Source organism: Tetrao urogallus (genome assembly GCF_951394365.1).
Source record: "Tetrao urogallus genome assembly, chromosome: 11".
NCBI classification, from domain to species: domain Eukaryota; kingdom Metazoa; phylum Chordata; class Aves; order Galliformes; family Phasianidae; genus Tetrao; species Tetrao urogallus.
In genome coordinates, this window is record NC_136824.1 from 5868934 (window position 1) to 5887683 (window position 18750).

The 18750-nt window shown below is 45.6% G+C and overlaps 1 protein-coding gene across 1 annotated transcript; it reads left to right on the forward strand.

Moving 5' to 3' along the window:
- Nucleotides 1-852: 852 nt before the first annotated feature.
- On the forward strand, nt 853-9561 carry FAM174B (family with sequence similarity 174 member B; the record flags this gene model as incomplete). Its single annotated transcript, XM_079541099.1, has 2 exons — nt 853-1136; nt 9381-9561. 2 exons carry the CDS (start codon nt 853-855, stop codon nt 9559-9561), a joined length of 465 nt encoding a protein of 154 aa, XP_079397225.1.
- Between the last annotated feature and the right edge of the window lie 9189 nt (nt 9562-18750).

Sequence of the window (18750 nt, forward strand, 5' to 3'; positions counted from 1 at the left end):
CCAGCCTGGGAATGACATCTGTCCGTCGGTGCAGCACTGCTCACCAAACTCAGTCTGTCTGCTTGGCTCCCAGCTGGCAGCGATAGCTTTATCCTTCCCAGTCCTGCCTCACCCTTTCCTCCACTGCTGATGGGAACAGGCCATCAGCCTTTCTTCTAAGCGTCCTTCCTCCTTGCTTCCCACTGGTAAGAGAGAAAGGCCTATATGAGTCATTGCATCACTAAGGTTGGAAAAGACCTCTAAGATCCTCTCATCCAACCATCCACCTGCCACCAGTGCTGCCCACTGACCACATCCCTCAGTGCCACATCTATACAGTTCTTGAACACCTCCAGGGCCAGCGACCCCATCACCTCCCTGGACAGCCTGTAGTAATGCATCACCACTTTTGGAGAAGAATTTTTCCTAACGTCCAACCTGAACTTCCCCTGGCACAACTCGAGGCCGTTCCCTCTCATTCTTTCACCATTACCTGAGAAAGAAAGCCCAAACCTCACTTCACCACTGCTTTCGGAGAGCGCAGAGAACAACGCGCTCTCCCCCTGACCTCCTCCCCGAACCACCCCATCTCCCTCAGCCGCAGCCCACAGCACTTGCGCCCAAGCCGTGGGAGCGGGATCTCCACCCGCGGGGCCCTCAGGACCCCCGCAGCGGGCACAACCCCAGCCGGGAGCGCAGCCCCACCGGCACACAGCGCGCACCTCGGCCGCGGGCAGCGCCACCGGAGCGCGGGGGGCGGCGAGCGGGGCCGGGCCTCCCCCGCTCGGGAGGCGGCGCCGCTCGGGAGGCGGGCCGGTCAGGGCCGCCGCCGCCTTCCGGGGCTCGGCGCGGTGGCGGCCGTAGCCGGGCAGGATGCGCTCCCCGTGCCCGCTGCTGCTGCTGCTCGCGGCCTGCCTGCTGCTCTCGCTGCCGGAAGCCCGCGGTAGCCGGGAACCGCCGGCGGTAGCGCTCAGCCCGGCGGTGAACGGCAGCCGCCTGCCCGCCGAACCGCACGGAGCGGCCGGCAACCGCAGCCGGGCCCAGCTGAGCCCCGTGCCCGCGCTGCTCCGAGACCTCTCCGCGCTGAAGGCCGCCGTCATCGGGGCCTGCGCTCTCACGGCCGCGCTCATCGCCTGCCTGCTGCTCCGCGTCTTCAGGTAGGGAGCGGCAGGTGCCGCCCGGCGCTCGGCTCCCGCTTCCCCGGGAAGGGCCTCGGGCTGCCGGCACGGCGCGGTGCGGGACGGGGCGGTGCGTTGGGCGCTCGGCTTTCTCGTCGAGCCCGAACTCGGGTAAAAGGGAAGAAGGGTGATCGGCGTCCCGTGGAAATTCTGCGTGGCCCCGCGGTCCTCGGAATTGGGTTGAAATGTAATGCGCTCTACTTTGATTTGGAAGAAATAAAGAAAAAGGGGTTTCGAGGCACTTTTAGTGTGGCGTGGATAGGTCCTCGCTCTGTTCCACGTCACCGTGGCGGGTGAGACAGTGGGGCATCCTTACAGATTACCTGGTGTGAAGGAGATGGATCCAGGCTCTTAGCGCTGCCCACAGACTGGGAAAGACACAGTCAGCACCTTCCATCCAATGTAAGGAAACAGTTTGCCGTGTTATTGTGAAGGAGGCAGCCCTGCTAGGCTCTGGCCATGAAGAGATTCAGCCCGAGTGGACACGGTGAGCCTATATGGGACAGGGTGACCCGGATAGGTGCCTTCCAGCCTCAGTGCTTTGCCTACAGCTGGGGCCATGGAGATGTCCCTGGTGGAGAAGTCACATCAGGTCTAGAACGCTTCTTTTTTAAGTTAAGCTTAAGCAAGTAGGCTTGTTTTGAGAAGGTCCAGCCCAAAGTCGATGGCAGTACATGGGTTGGAACAACACTCCTTGGTGTTCTGTTGAGTAGATGCTGATGGATGCAAATTCCCACACCCATTGCAAAAGGGCAAAAAGCTCCTGATGGCCTGCAGAACTGCAAGAAGGGCTGGTGGAAGCAGGAAGCTTGGCAGTGGTTTGTATCTGCTTGGTGCTCATCTCTGGTCCACACAGTGTGTGCAGCCAGAGGAGGCCCGCTCAGTCACGCTGCTGAAGCAGGTTGGTGCTGGCACGTGCTTGAGTTAGGCCAACAGTCCTTGAATCTTATCTAATGTCTCCTGCTTGGAGGAACAAGAACAATGTAAACTCAACTGCTTTAAAAAGCCAGTTCTCCGGTTGGCTTGTTGCTGAAGCAGAAATAGAAATGAATATTAATCTCCTTTTGGCACTGTTAGTGTTATTATTTATCTTAGAGTAGCGGTGAGAGTCCCCATGCAGTGCTAAAAGCTGTTCCTGTTTTGCAGATGACAAAGTTATTGCCTGTTCACTCCTAACTTTGCCATAGAAGATTACAAACTTTCAGTAGTTAGCGGTGATCTGACTTGTAGGTACAGGCTGCAGGAGGGTGTCTGGAAAGCAGAGCAGCTCGCTGTCCAGGAAGAGGAGCTGGGAGGAGGTGAGCGCTGCGTCAGAGGTGACAGAAGCGACTGAACAAGCAGAGTTTGCAGATTCTTCCTTGTTCTGTTTCCAAGCAGCTCCTTTGTATTTACACGATGGCTGCAGCTGAATTCTCCCTTTCTCCTGTTTCTGAATCAATTCTGCGTTAAGAACAGCAGCATTCACAACTGCAGTATTATTAAATGTGGACTTAGAGACTGAGAGGATCAGAACTGCTGCTTTTCTAAAGAAATTGACATTTAACTAAATTCCATTGCAGTAGCTGGCAAAGACAACACGAGGAAAGATCTGCTCATTAAAGCGAAGGGGGTCAGGAGAAGCAAGTAAAATATCAAAAATAATTATTTTAATCAACATCAACCACTTTTCAGCCTCATGCAGTTCTCATGGACAAACATGAGAATTAGCAAGTCTGTAAGTAAGTGCAGAATGAAAAGCCTAAGTTTGTAGCTCTCTTGCTTTCTGCCCGTGGAGGGCTTGTACCCTCTGCCTGTTTTTTCTGATGTAAAGCAAGACCTTGTATCAAACAGATCTGGTGTAAGTCTGAGTATTTGTAGCTGAAGTATGCAAACTGGTAGCCTATAAAGACCTTTCCCTATACCATAATCAGCAGAAATAGGTCCACGTTAAAGTCACATTGGAATGGTAGATGAATTATCCCACGCCAGAGTCACTGTTATGCAACTTGTCAGAGTTAATGTTGCATTAAAGGTGCGTTAAGAAAGAAAAATCCCTCTGAGATCTCTCCTATGTTTTTAATCAGCCCTGCAAGAAAAATGAGAAAGGAAAGTTTTAGCTTCAAAAAACGTTTATCAGGCAGAGCACTTGTTTATAAATAATTATCTCAGCTGGGAAATGAGGCAAAAATACCAACAGGTATGTTTGTACCATGTCACACTTGTAGCTGACAAAACAGATTGGAGGAGATGCTGTTGCAAAAGAGATAAGAGATTTACCCTCAATAAATGTGCAGCTTTCCTCTGCCAAAATAAGAGCTTTGTTCATGCTTAGTCAAAAACATTGCTTTTTTTTTTTTTTTTTTGAAGTGTCATGGATTCCTATTAAAGAGATTTTGCTGGAATCCAATCTTTGATTAAACCTTCACTGTGAAATTGCTCTGGATTGCTGGAAGTAAATTATCCTTTCAGATATGAATTATAGAGATGAAATAAACTGCCAAGTGGCCAGATATTTTTGTCACCAGCACTGAATTTATTTTTATTTACAATTTCATTTTAATGTATTTCTCTATATATTATTTGTAGTTGTTTAACTAGAGTGTGGACGGATGGATTTCTGGCTTTCCAGCTCTGTTGTTAAGACAACATTTCAGGGATTCCTGTTCATTCCTTTTAGTAGTGCTATCCTCTGAATCCATTTGATGGTGGTGTGATTCAGAATGTGAATTACCCAGAGTGATCTGAATTTTCTGTCTGTGGCTGCTGGGGACCAGAAAGGCCTGCTAACACATTGCTGTGTGAGGCAAGGCCTAATTGCCTACAGTAATTGAATATTATTATTATTACTTTTTTTTGCAAGTCCAGTTCTGAACTTTCTTCCTTTATATCCCTGGGCACTGCATGCTCTCAAACCAAGGTCCTTCCCCTAGCAGACCAAATTTCATGTTGTTCCCAATCAAATAATTAAGTTGTATTCCCTAAAAGCACAGTTTATTGAAACAGCTTATGAATGATCTCTGCAGTTCAGTTGGACTACTCGATCTGTGTTTTGGATTTTGCTTTTCTACCTTCATATTCTAATATTTTTTTCTGCCCTGGTGCAGCTCGGTTCATTTCATTGCAATACAATCCTTGGGATCAGCTCTCAGGAAACACGATGCTTCAGACATGGTCTACCAGCACATTCAGCCATATGCCTTCTGGGAAAACTGGAGAAGTTACACGTGCTCAAATGTGCCAGCTGAAAGCAACCCAAAGCTGTAGGTGCAGAGCACCATCTGTAACAGTGTTTGCTATGTGTCTCGACGTGCCCTTCAATAAACAAAGTCTAGGCTAGAAACAGCTGCTGCTTACCTGTCTTTTAGAGAAAAGCTACTGCAGATTTTATTACTTGTTGCTTTGCTACATTACATGTTCCATTACAATTCCTCCCTCAAATACCGTCTTAAGCTTGGTTTTCCAATAATTGCAAAACCAGGATGAATTACTTAGGTTGAGGAGAAACGTTCAGGCATATGATCACAGGATACAAGGCCCATTGTTCTAAAAGCTGGCGGTGGCTCTGGGCCATCCAAGCCTTAACCCCAGAAAGTTGCACTGATTTAAAACTAATTATATTATAACCAGTCAGAGTAATCCAGCAAAGAAAAGACCTCTGCCAGGAACAGGAAAAAAATCCTCACTGTTAAAAGGACTTGAAATGGAGGAAAAAAGCATAGATTTGTGATCCCAGATGGAAAGCTTCATTTAAGCTGTGTGCAGTTTAGCGAGAGCCACAGAGAGAATGAAAACGGGACACTTGTCCTGGGTCTCAGAGGCCGTGTATCTGGTAAGACTTCATCTGAGCACGACAGCAAATGGGCAGAAGGAAGGAAGATGGGTTCCATGTAATGCTGTCTTGGGCTTTTTGCAGCTCTCTGAGCAATCATGACAGCATAGATTGTTTCTTGTTTTGGGATTCACTGGCTTAAAGCATTTGGGTAGATCATAAACATTTCTATAGCTTTGTCCTATAAAAGAAGGATAGTTCCTGAGCACATCCAGTCAGACTGTACTGAAATGTCTGAAAGTACAGGCTAACACCATGACTGATGTATTTTAATTGCTTGTGGGTTTCATGGAACTTCACCAATGTATCATTTAGATGTTCCTGAAGCTATCAGATCCCTCTTATTAGCCATGCCGTTAAGCAAGTTGGCACTTTGCTTTTGTGGCCACATATATTCCATCTCAAGGACTTTCCTATAAAAAACATCTTTGGTTTGCAACAGAGAACACATACCCTGAGAGCACATGAGGACTTAACTTCATGGTTTAACTTCAGTATGTACAGCACCACTCAGAGCGCAGAGATACCCAGACCGATCAACAGTAATGAAATACCACTGATCTAATTCATCAGCCACTAACAAGCCTGGAGTTTCCCCAGCTTCGTATTTCCATATTTTTTAACTGCTAAGGAAATTCACGTACTGGAAATAAACTGGCCCCAATTCTGCTCCCGATACAGCACTGCTGCATTTGTAGGGGGAGGTTTGTAGCTGGCTTAATCAGGCTTCAATAAACGTTCTACTATGAAAGGATAGCTGTGGCTTTTCTTTCCTCTTTTTCCCCAGGGCATGGCCTTCTACCTTCACAGCTGTTGGCAGGAAGTGTAAATGGTAGATTAGAAATGCAGAGACCTCTCTCTATGGGTCAAGAAAAGCATTATCTTTGAATATCAGGGCTGTTGACTAAAATAGATGAGAGGCGTAAATAATGTAATGAAGCAGTGATTTGGCTTGGGCATTTACTCCACCACATGATGCCTCAGAACGAAGGATGAAGTTCTGCATGTGACTGGTGCTTGATCTAAATAGCCCCGGGTCAAAATACAAAGACACAAAGTCAGCATTCTGCTCCAGCCCATCTTTGCGTGTCCTCCCTCCCCTTGCTGTGTGGTGAAGGGAATAAATCTGATTTCTTACGGGCCAGACACCAGCGTGGTATGCAGTGCCTGAGGCATTCCAGCCCAAGGGGAATGCAAATAAGCAAGAGCGACGGAGGCTGAATAGCTCAGGAGCACTTGGAAGCAGCCCTCCACGTCAGGTCCAATCAGTTCTTCTTCGTTCTGTCTCAGTTAAGCTTTGCACTCACTAAATCTACCTTAACAGGCTAGCTGGTTTGGGTGGGAGCAATGCCGGGTCTCAAGTGGAAAGCTAATATTTCTGGCTACATCCAGCTTCTTTTTCCTACCCCATGCTGGTTGTATGACGGCTCCAGAGCTGGGGGTAAAGCCATCAGGAGCCGTCAGCATCAGCTGCTGGGACTTGCACAGTGCAGACACTGCAGTACCTCCTTCCATCCCAAGCACCATCCTACCCTGCAGCCTCTGCACCCTCACTCCTATTTACAGGAGGTGGCTGGAGTTGGACAGCAGGAGCAACGTGCCTTTCAGATGGAAGACAGCTTTCAGCATTGAAACACGCACTACCACTCCTACCCAAATGAAACCACTCTGAGGTTTCACCTTGTTGCTATGCCATGGATGTACTCTGGCCACAGCTTTCCGCACTTTCTTGTTTGCTTAAAACATAAAAAAAAACCACCACAAAATGAAAAAAGCGCATAGAAAATAGAGCCACGAGGCCTGACATGTCCTCATCCTACCTGAGAGGTCTCAAAAGTTCACAAAACATCGGCATGCTGTAGTTCCTCCCTGCACCACTCTGCTGACGCTGCTGTCTGCCTGCAGACAAAAGATAGCGTCTGGTCCCGCCCACTGGATCGAGTGCTTTTCCTTTGGCACTGCCGGCACCGATGATTAAAAGGATCCTACCGAGGCTGAGCGGTTTTCATGTGCAGCAGTTTCCCGACAGACAAACTTGTTTTGCGTGCGTACAGGGAGAGTCCTGATGTTTTCCCTTCGAAGTAGCCCGGGTGATGATTCTGGTGCTGATGAAACCTAGGGCAGTTGTCCAAATGAGCCAACGTGAGAAAAGTGACCGCCGCAAAAATTCATGATAAATTAGCTAGTTAATCTGGTGTTGAATTCATGGAGAAAATCGTTTGCCTTTTGGGCAAATGATTGTAGAGGCTGAGCCAAAAACCAGCAAAACCAACTTCTTCCCTTTTCTAAATGAATGCTACGGTTAAGTGAGGGTTACAGAGGATTAAGAGATAACTGTGCAGCGAGTTCTGCTCCGGGTCCCCTTTAAAATGGAGCCCAAATAGACTAATTAATTGCTGGAGGCTAAAGGGTTCTAGCTTGCCATTTCTAAAGATAGCTATTCTGCAGTAATTGCTTCGGATGCTCCAGTGTTACTGTTCTAAGATGAACTCTGCAGAATAAGAAGGGAACGAGGAAGGCTGCTTCTCGTTAACGTGGGCAAGATATGCAAGTAGGCTCTTAAATTGGGAACCTATGGAAAGCTATTGCAATCTGTAGACATAAGGGAAGTGCTAAGACTGTGCTTCGTTGGTTCTGACAGGTAGACACAGGTCAGCTTTTGTGTGTGTTTATGCTTCACAGCGTGAGTAAATGATTCCTGTAACAGCAATGCATTACTTGTAAGTTGAGACCTCCCTGCATCGCTTCGCTGTTGGGTCTTGGCTGAGAAACAGAATAATACAGACAAGTGCTTTCAAAAAAAATTTCAAGTGTTTGAGTTAAGATTCCTACTGTACTGGATATAAAACGGCTTGTTTCACCAACAGCAGTAATAGCAAAACCCACCCTGTGCTCTGTGAGGTACAGCAGCACAGATTGCTCTAAGGATTAGGTGACAGAAGTCTGTCTCCATTTTTCTGTTGCAAGCACACAGGGAGGAAATGCAAACACCTCCATCCCAAAGGATGGGACCTCTTTCTTCAGCCTCAGACTAACAGCCAGAAGCCATACTGGGCAGAGGCACTGAGGCTGGAGCTCCTAAGCTCTCACTGATTTAAACTCACTTTAAGCCCAGAAGGGACCACTGTAGTCTGCTCTGGTGGAGACACGACCAGATGCAAGCACAGCTCCAAGTCCCAGTCTCTTGGTAATAGCTACACCTTGAATCTCCCTGCTGTGTAACTCTTTACAAGACATTTTTTTCTTGATGCAAAAATGGCAGTGTTGAATCCAACACACCTTGCACAACATGCCAGGGCAAGGCTTCTTGACAGTGAAAGCACAGTCCTGACCTGCTCTGAGCACTAGCTGTGATTACCAGAAATTAGGGTTTTTTTGCTTGTGCCTGCATCAGCTCATGCTTGGCAGTTGCCAGTTCTGTTTTATTAAAGGTTAAAGGGAAAATTCTGCAAAGACATTGTCTTTCCTCCCTGAAGGCAAGCTGTACACATCAACACCTTCTTCACTGTCTGATCATGAAACTGGATTAACAACACCTTCACTGTCTGATCATGAAACTGGATTAATACATAAGCAGTGCGACCTTCCTAATATACACTGGAGAAGTAGGTGAAGTAAAAAGGACCCACCCAATTCAAACTAGAGGCAGGGAATTAGCCGAAAAGGCACGTGCCAATTGTTTGTTAATTGAAAGTAAGTATTTGAAAATAGATCTTACAAATCCTGGGGTGTGCAAGCACTTGAGTATCTCCATTTCAAAAGGAACATGAGGCCGTTGTGGGTGGAAAGGTGACAGGTACAGTTGGCTGCAAATCACAACTGCTTATTTTGCATAGCACTCGCATAGCACTGAGCACAGATCTTCTCAGACAAGGCTAAGGGGTTTTGCTGGAGGAGCCTTGAGCCAGGCTTGATTGCAAGAAAAGGAGAGCAGGCTGTTTGTACCCAAATATCGCCAACCCCTTCACTCCTTAGAATCCTACCCAGAATACCATCATCTCAGTAGAGTTAACCTGAGCTTTCCCATTTAAACACATTCTCTAAACCACTTCTGCTGATTAAGCCTGTGCCTCGCTTACCGAGCATGGCAGCAGGAGGACGCAGTGGACTGCTGCTCAGTGCTAGCCCTGGATGCCAAATGATCTCTGGATTGTCAGCAGCTGAAAAAAAACTGACATTGATCCAGATTGCAGTTGACAAGAAATGGTTCTGTACACTGACAGGCACAAATGGGAGCCCTGGGAAGGCAGCAGGAGGATGGGATGCAGACTGGCTCCATGGCCTTTGTGTCTGGGGAGGTCTCTAGCAGACCGGTGATTGATTGTTGGTGGGCTCGTGTCTACAGGAAACAGCTTTATCCTCTAAGGAATACTTTATAGACATGAACCTTAACCTCCCCACCTCTGTTGTTTCAGGTCAGGAAAGAGGATTAAGAAGACCAGGAAGTATGACATAATCACCACTCCAGCTGAGCGGGTAGAAATGGCTCCTCTGAATGAAGAAGATGATGAGGATGAAGACTCAACAGTGTTTGATGTGAAGTACAGGTATGGCCAGAAGCCCATCCAGTCAGAATTGCTACTGAGCTCCTATTAGGAAGGGTTGTTCTTTCCTCTCCACTGGGCCTCCTTGACAGAGATGAGGCAATCACTGTCTCCCTTTCACTTTGTCTGAGCCTCATCACTCTCCTTTACAGCTCCTGTGCCTAGTTTCTCAGCACACATCTGTTCCGTACTCTCCTTCTCTTATAATAACCACTTTGCTACCCTGAGGCTCTCTCTGCCCTCCTCTTTCCTTTGCAGAGCAGCTCAGTAGGATACACATGCCCCACATAGCTAACAAGGTTTAACAGACTGAACTTCCCCTCTCCAGCAGTTGTCAGCAATCATTCCTGCACACTCACAGTGCCTACACACATCCTAGGTAGAGGACTGTGTGTCAAGGGCTGCTTTTCCAGGCACTGTTACTGCAGTATGGTAGGGAAGGAAACAGTGGCAAATCTGCACTGACCTTTGGATTCAGATGTGCTCCAGTGTTGTTGTGTGTCAGAGAAAGGACTGTGGTCACTCCCTAATGTTGCAGCAGTTATCCCTTAGCAACAAACTTTCCCTAAATGTGTTTGTCTCTTGTGAGATAGAAGCAGTGTGACAATCCAAACCTTTTGGTGCCTATTCTGGACCTGAGATTTATTGCAGACACTCAGCATGTAATGATGTTGCAGACTGATTTATGGCATGAGGGTATCTGCACCTCTTATTTTTATTTGCATCCAGCAATATGTAGCACTTGAGTTGCATTCTTAACCAAATATGGCCTACTCTAAAATCTGTCTCTCTTTGGCTGAAATAAGCTTTTCTAATTATAAAAATGCAGATCTTGACAACTCCTAACTGGAAAATAATCAGACCTCACTCAAGTTGCCCATCTCTTAACTTTAGAAAGGGGAACGACGTATTTGTTCTAAGCACTTGTATGCCAGCATCTAACACACAGCACCACATTCTGCTGGTCATTATCAAAATAACTGCATTATTTCTCTGTAAAAGTCAGGCTATAGTTGGAAGTTTCAAAACAATGAAGGGTGTGAGTCATGCTGCTACACATAAGTAATCGGTGCCTGAATTAGAAGGCTCCTTAAAGTCCTTGACATCCTATTGCCATTCCCTGTAGCTGTTCTGTGTTTACAGTAATAATTTCGGGTTGTATTGTTCCTCAAGCCAACAACAACTTGTTTGACCCAGGCTTTGTTAAACTTGAAGAAATCTATCTAACCACAGCCTCCTTCAACAGCCCTCCTTCTCCTGCCCTGCTTCCTCTTCACTAAGCAGAAATAACTGAGTACTTTGTCTGTGGCCTTATGGTAGCAGCATCAGAGGGATTTTCCAAAGGCAGAGAACAGAAGATTCACCATCATGGCAATGCTTCAGGGTAACATATCTAATAGTAAAACATTAGATGAACAAAGAAGAGAGCGTGCTGAAAAGTTTCTGACTCAGGAGAGTCGTGTAATCTGACATTGCTCCCCTGGAGCACATGCTGTACTGATGCTTTCCCAAAAGCTATTTAGTGTTCGTGGGTTCCTTTGCAGTACAAACGGCTCATCTCACCTTGTGTGATGCTCTGTTCAGAGACAATAGGGGGTTTTGATTCTTAGCCAACCTGTCCTCTCTTCATCTGTGGGAATTCCTCCTTTCTGCCACAGTACAACAGCTATTGAATTCCATATTTCCTGAAGTCCCTGCTGCTTTAAGCATACAGTTCGAGTTCAAACAGTGCTACCTCAGTCTAGAGGGGGATATCATCTTACAGACATCCCCTTAGCAGGACTGAGCATCAGAAAGCTTCTTTGAAGATACATTTGCTTCCTGATACCTTTGTGCCTCTCAGAGACCACGTCTTGAGTAATTCCTGTCTCCTGTTAACCAGTGAACGATCTTTGCAACCATGCAATACCAAGTTTGTCCACCAAAATCCCCCCTAAACTACTCAAGAAGTCCTTTGTAGCATTTGTGTCAAGATAAGTGAGCATCTCAGATATGCCCTCAATGCTTGGTGAATTAACAGAACACCTGGTAGAAGCTGGAATTCCCCATCAAAGAATAGTAGTTAACTTTTGCCACCTAAGGCTTCTTTTTTGGCTTTTGTGTTTTTGTTTTTTTGCAGCTGGAGGCAGATTCCAGCAAGATCATGTAAAGAGAGGTATCTCTAATGCCTGCCCGTGGTTAAAAGGAGTTATAAATATATGTGGGGACCCACATAACTAGAGTGATAGGATTGTTTTAGGTGTTCAGCAAGTGCCTGTAGATTTAAAGGAACCTTTGTTCATTATTGCAGCAGGAAAGCTGCTTCCGCTCTCCTTTACATCAGAAAAGCGCAAACACATCAGGTGAACACCCACAGTTGTTACTGGGGCTGTTGCATAAGGAATGGCATGATGCTGCTGTCTCAGCTCGTTAACTAAACTACAGCAGTGTGTAATGAACCACAGCAACCTGGAAGCAGTTGTGAAGGGGCTAGAGGAGCAACAGGTGCCTCCTGACAAATACCCACAGGCTTGGATGTACTGTGCTCTTATTTATGTGTTTATTTTTATATTCAAATGAAGGTGCCTCCTTGCCAGCAGTCACTATCAGTTGTTTGGATTTATTCAGTCAACCTCCTAGCAGCAGCACTCGCTTGGCTTATAGTACAACAGACTTCTGGCCCCTGTCTATGCTACCAGTTCCTGGCGTGGGGATTTTGGCAAGGCACTGCTTCACATAAAGCTCTTCTGTGACTGCACCATCCCAGGGATTGCTATCAGAGAGGCTGAACCTCATTCAGCCCAGTGCTATGGGAGGATCTGCTGGTGCAGTGCTATGGCTGACCAAGAGGTGTCATTCTGATGATTTTTTTTATAATTCTTTATTTCCTCATGACATGCTGGTAGGGAAAGATAAGCCTATTGGCTGGGCACATCACTCAATATTGTAACATCCACGCCACCACATCTGCTGCAGAAACCAACTTTCTGCCATTGAAACCTAGAATTTTTGAAGCCTTCCTGGCTCCAGAAAGTCATATAAAATTAGCTGTATTCTTTGGAGCTGTTCATTGGTGATTTAAAGGCTGTAAAACTACGAGGAAAAGAGTCCATTCTCCAGAAAGTTGTGACCGCTGTGGCCTTTGCCCAATGCTTTCCACCAGGAAAGCACCATAAATACATTTAAAACATCGTGGAAATGGAATGAGGTTTCCAAAATGCAATGCAATAGGGCCACAATGCAGTATGAGCATCATTCAGCTCAAATGTTACTCGTGGGCTCTAAGACTATTACGTGCTTTTAGATTCATGGAGCTGCTACTTGCATGGCAGTTATGGGACTCCTGAAGTGCTGACCTTGGATTATCACAACGTTAGGTGCCTCCTGTCCATAACACTAAGTATATCACCTCAGTATTGACATATTTCTCAAGCCGATAAACAGCTCAGAGAGTCTCATTTCGAGTTTGTAGCTTAAGTCTTTGCTGGGGATGATGGGGGTGGCTCTGGGCTGGTTTGTTTGGGGTCCTCTCCAAATTGTTGAGAGGTACACATTGACATGTCTGTGTTTGGGGGAGTAATTAAGATTCTCAGCCACGTTCCCCATACAATGCAAATAGCCCTAATTAAAAGGCAGTTGATGTCTGGCAGCAACAGGGGAGAAGCCACATATACCTCTCCAATTGTTCTCATGCAGCTAATTTTCTTTCCTTTCATGCTTTGTCCTTGCAAGTATTTGTTTGCAGCTTTACATAAGGCATCAAAGAACAGCAGGCAGCGTAAATTGGGCTGCTGGATGAAGGTGTTTACATTTTTTATTGAGGAGGCTATAAGATTTGGGGCTCCCGATAGATCCCCCATTCTCTGCTTCCATGAGGCCAAGGAATAGCTGCCTCTTTCCATAAAGCAACCTAATGAGACACTTGAGATCTCAACCATATACAGTCCTTCCCATGGAGGCAGAAGCCACCCACTGGCTGTCTCTGTCAGACACAGAAGCTCAAGGGTGCCGGATTAGATGCCCCTTTTGCAATCTTACTGCAGTCAGAGGAAATGGTTCTGTCAATGGCTTCTCTAATCCTGAGAGCACAATTTCTGTGTGACAAGAGGCTGAAAGTGTAAATCAGAGAATGTCACAGTGCAAAGATCCCTAATCACTTGGATATTAGCACCTCTTTGAAAAGCTTCATGGGAATGTTTCTTTAATATGGAGGATAGCTTTTGGTGTATTTGCTCTGGTTTTGAATGAGACATCGGGATAAAAAGTTGAAGAATTATTCTGAATTTATTACAGAGCTACACAAAGAAAGCAAAGTGAACATAGAGAATGCTTATTTCTTGATCACCGATTCAATCTGTGCTGCAGAAGGCTGAAAGTTATCCATGTCCAATTGATTTTGGACAATATCAACATTACTGGTCACCATTTTCCACCTGTCAGGTATTTTTTTCATGTTTTATGATGGGATTACATCTTGGAAAATGAGTTAAATGGAAAGCTAAATCCCATCCTTTGCTGTGCTTTCTCATCCCATCGGTAGGTCTTGATTTTAAAATGTTCCTTTCTATTTGCTATATTAGCACTTCCCTTCGCCTTCTTGAAAGAAAGTCACATAGATCTTCTGATCTCCTACACGACAGCACTGCATGACACTCAAGAAGAGTAAAAGAAGGGAATAGGTGACAGGCAAACACCCCCGATAAACTTCATTCATCCCTCATCACAATGGGGGCAGAATGCTTTAAGAAATAAGAGAAAAGGAGATTAGAACAGTTGTGAAAAGAACCAGTTTCTGAAAATGTAATTAAAACTGTTAGGTTATTAAGCTTATTAACTCTAGCGTCATTCGTTGGGGGATTTCTTGTCAGCTTCAATAGAAAAAGCAAAACAAGCACTGAATAAATTCTGTGGTACCTTCTACACGAACACTCTGAAAGCACTTCAGTAATCTGGAAGATCAGCATCTCCTCTCCCTGCTGAAATGCAGCTGCTTGAGGCAGTGCATTCTGCTCCTGCTGTGCTTGCTGGGCCCAGCTGCGTGAATTTCACAACTGTTCCTGCAGAGCCTTTGGAGTCCAGACTGAGATGCACCATGCGAGAGCCCGCAGTCAAGGAAGACCTCAGAATTTAAATACCAGAGCTGGAATTTTCCCCAACCCAGATGTCTGACTCCTAAATAAGAACCGAAAGAAAGCCACAAGTTTTTCTCGGGGCAGATTGAAGCTTCTGTCCCTCCCGTCAGCTAAGTGAAATGTCTCAGTTTGTTTTCCACGTGGATTGCCACCTCTCCCTCTACCAGCAGCAGTACCAGCAAAGCACAGAAGCATTTTAGGAATGCATCTTCCAAAGCGCACTTGAAAGCGGAAAGATTTATGTGTGAGGAGTGGTGGCAGGCAGAAAGAGGAGGTCAGTAACATTTATGCACTCATCATTGGACTAAAGGGCTTTGGAGAGCTTGCGGGATGTTTTAGAGGAAAGATGTGCTGTATCAAAGGGCTGGTGGAGCACATTATTTCTGGATTCACCCCTTTTCAGGTGCTGATAGCACTGAACTGTGTGAATACGTCTTCATCACCGTTGTGGGGCTCAGCTTTGATGTGCTCCAGTCTTCTGGGAGTCTCTCTGCAAAATATACGATTGCAATATTGGTGTCTTCTCTTTGAATACATCTTTTCCAGATCCTAACTGCATGTGCAGCCCTGAACAGAGCGGGGCATTGTCTGCTTGTTAAAGCAGCGTGTTTGCTCTCAAGGGAGCAGCTGTAATGGATTTTTGGCAAGTGAAAGCCTCGGGCCTTTATGGATGATGCTAGGTGAATTGCACTGGGGTTTGTAGCAGCTTGAATTTTTTTTCCAGCAGCAGTGACAGGTTGTGTATAAATGGAGGTGCATCATTTACCCTCATCTGAAGGGGGTGCAAATCACCAACTCAGTCAGCTGCTTGCCATAAATACAGCAAGTTGCCAAAGCTTTGATGCTGCTGTTTATGATTTCCTGTGGATCTGCAGCAGGGGAGGAAATACATAGTTAGAAAGCACTTTTTGCTTGGGTTTTGAAGGACAGTTTCTCTTCCCTCACACTTGTTACAGAGCACACCACATTCTGCTGGTCAGTTCAGCTGATTATATTCAGGCAGTGCAGTCCTATGGGAAGGTGCTCGCCTCATGCACGACAGTATAACAAGTTTCTATTAAGACTTTTTTCTCTTTTTTGTCTTTAGTCATTAAATCCTGAAGCAGTTAAAGCAATAGGGAGTCAGCAGGAGAATCCATTGCAAGGTGAATAATCCACACATGCTGGTTAGCGAGGGGCTGCACTGATGTGAAAAAAGCTGTTAGGTCCAAGATGTTATTCCATGTGCAGTGATACAGGAACCTCCTCCTGCGTGCACGCTCCCTGCTCTGGCCTGCACAGTGGCTGACCACACAATCTAGTGGTTGTCTGGTGTGCTGCTGTTTTCCTTTGCTTGGTCTGCCTTCTCCTGGCATAACAGTAACCTCATATCAGTGTCCATTGTCAACGTGGAGATCAGCTGCTGGAGGGAGCTGATGGCAATCAGTGAATAACACTGCCTTTGAGGCTTTTTTCCCCATACCATGCACATCAGTTCTCATCTCTGTCTGTGAGCTATTTAATTGCAAATCTACAAAAGCACTAATTTCCCCTGTTTCTTTCCAGGTAGAGCAGTTCTGTGGAGCACTGGTGCCCTGCCAGGTGGCATTCTGCTGTTGAGGGACCTGCTGAAGCCATAACTGTGAAAGGGGAGGCTTTCATCTCTGCAGCATTACAACCAAACCAAGCCTCATCTCTTCGAGGTGCTGTTTGTATGGCAGGCTACAAATCTTCCAACCAAAATGTCACCATTCAGTTCCCTGGTTTCCAAACCACTATGTTGGAATGATGGAGATCCTCCTCGCCAACTCAGCTCCCTCTTGCTTTAAGAGGACTGCTATGTCACTAAAGCATGACAAGATTCAGCCCTGTGTACTAACTTGCAGCTCATTATGGTCTAAATAAGTTTTGCAGAAGAAGGAAGAGGAGGAACATTCAATCAAGCTGCCTCAAGGACTTATTTTCCCAATTCAGTACTTTAATCACTGTTAAACTCTGCTCGCTGTAGAACAGTTCATACATTTAAATATTAAGAAGGGTATTTTCTTTCTGGCCTTACAGAAGTGACTTGTGACTTTAGGTGGTAAAAACGTAAGCCATGTTGAAATGCCGTACTATGTTTAGTACAGGATTTTAAGGGGAATAAGGTGAGAGGTTGACTCATGCAGAAAATTTTCTTGACTTGCTACTGATTTTTTAAACATTATAGTTGCACTAAGCTTTCATAATGACATTTTCATTGTCCCTAGGAGCTTTGATCAGACCAACAATAAATGAGATCACAGGGAAATAGGAGGAATCAGACATGCCCTAAACTACAACAATCTTGGATTAAAAAAAAAAAAAAGATATATTTTTGTAATTTTCTGCCCTTCCACAGGGAGTTAAAGTGTTTTGTACTGTTGTGTGTCCTACGCTTCCTGTAACTTGTGTACCAATCATCTTACTACGTTTTTTCTAAGCAGAGTAAGTCCTCACATGGAATGATTTGACTGCAGAAAGACCACTGCTTAGATTGCACGGAAGCTTTATATAAGTGATCTTAATCTGTGAAAAACTGGAAGTTTTCCTTTACCACCTGCTTGGCAAATCCCATTAAACTCAAGGATGCATTTTGAACCATTACTCCCTGCTGTGCCTCACGCTGCAGAGGTCAGAGCTGTGGGAGGACACTAATAAAATGAGATAGCTGCATCTGGATGGATCAGGCTAAGGAAACCACAAGCATGTATACTTTCCAGGCAGTCATTAGGAAGGGCAAGCCTAACTGGTTTTGTTTCTTCACATTGTGGCTTTCCTCTAGAATAACCACAGATGCAGCTCAGATTTCTCTTTGACACGTTTACTCTTCATTTGCTTCACCCTTGAAACCTTTGTACTTTGGGTTTTGAAGCTCGCTGGAGAGCCTTGCTTTTCTTGGGAACCACACGTTTTCTGTTTCTTTGGATTGTCCCAGTGTTGACTTACTCCTACAGTTACAGCCCTTCAAGGAGACTGCAGAGTATCTGGCAAAGAACCATCCTTGCAGTGAGTTGCCTTTTTTTTTTTTTTCGGTGGAACTGATGATTGCTGAGAACACTACACTGCTTTGTCATAATACCATAACCTGTGCTGGTTCTGCATGGTTCCCTTGGGCCCTGCAGTCCATAAGAGGATGAGAAGGGAAATTTCTTTTCCCCAGCAGCCTTGTGCTTTCATCAGAGTAGCTCCCATAATGTAGCTTGCTTTCTGTAACTGTGACTTAGCAAAGGCTTCGCAAACATCCCACTCAACTGGCATTGGAAAAATCCCATGGGAGACTGTTGTGTTACCATTAGTCATCAAGGCAATATAAAAATGCTTTGCTATTTTCATTCACGGAATGAATTTGAGTCATTCCACAGTACTGTTACTAAGCAATATTTCATGTCAGCTACTAAGTGAGAGTAGAGGAACTGACGATGGGGCCGAGCAGGTTGTCTCCAGGATGGTATAACATGTAAGTACTGGTGGGTTGAGCAGTGCTGCAGGTTGAGATGAAAGCCAGAGAATCTTTCACTGCTTTGGTAAAGCAGATTTCAGATTCAGGCTGGATGATTCTGAAGGAAATAGCATGTCTCTTCAGGAGTACAGTGCTTCGAAAAGCAGGAGCTAAATTTAGATAGGTAGAATCATTCTTAAGTCAAAGAAGTGGCGATGCTGAGAGGAAAGCTAGGTTAAAAGCTCGTTTTGCATTTGCTGGAGGAGGTGAAGAAGGGCAGGAGCTGTGCTTTCTGAGCAAACACCATGGCAACATGTTCATGTCCACACTTCTGCCAAATTCATTAAGCTGAGGCATTCTGGAAGTGGTGGGGATAGAGGGAATAAAGCCCTCTTGCACAAAAGAGGGCAAGACCAAGCGACAGAGGAGAAAGATGAGAGGAGCATGAAGGGTACTTCTTTCCAAGGGCAAGTCAGTTCTTGAATTATTTCCACCAACTTCAGGTTACTTGCAGAGTTCAGCTGGCAGAGGCCATCTGCTCCACTTGCTTGTGGCTAAAAACCCCACTGTTTTATAACATGGACAAATCTCAGCGGTGGATGGGGACCAAGCATTTCAGATGTAGAATACAGAGGTGCTCAGCTGGCTCCTCAGAGCAGTCCCAAATGATGTGCCATAAGCCAAGGAGTGC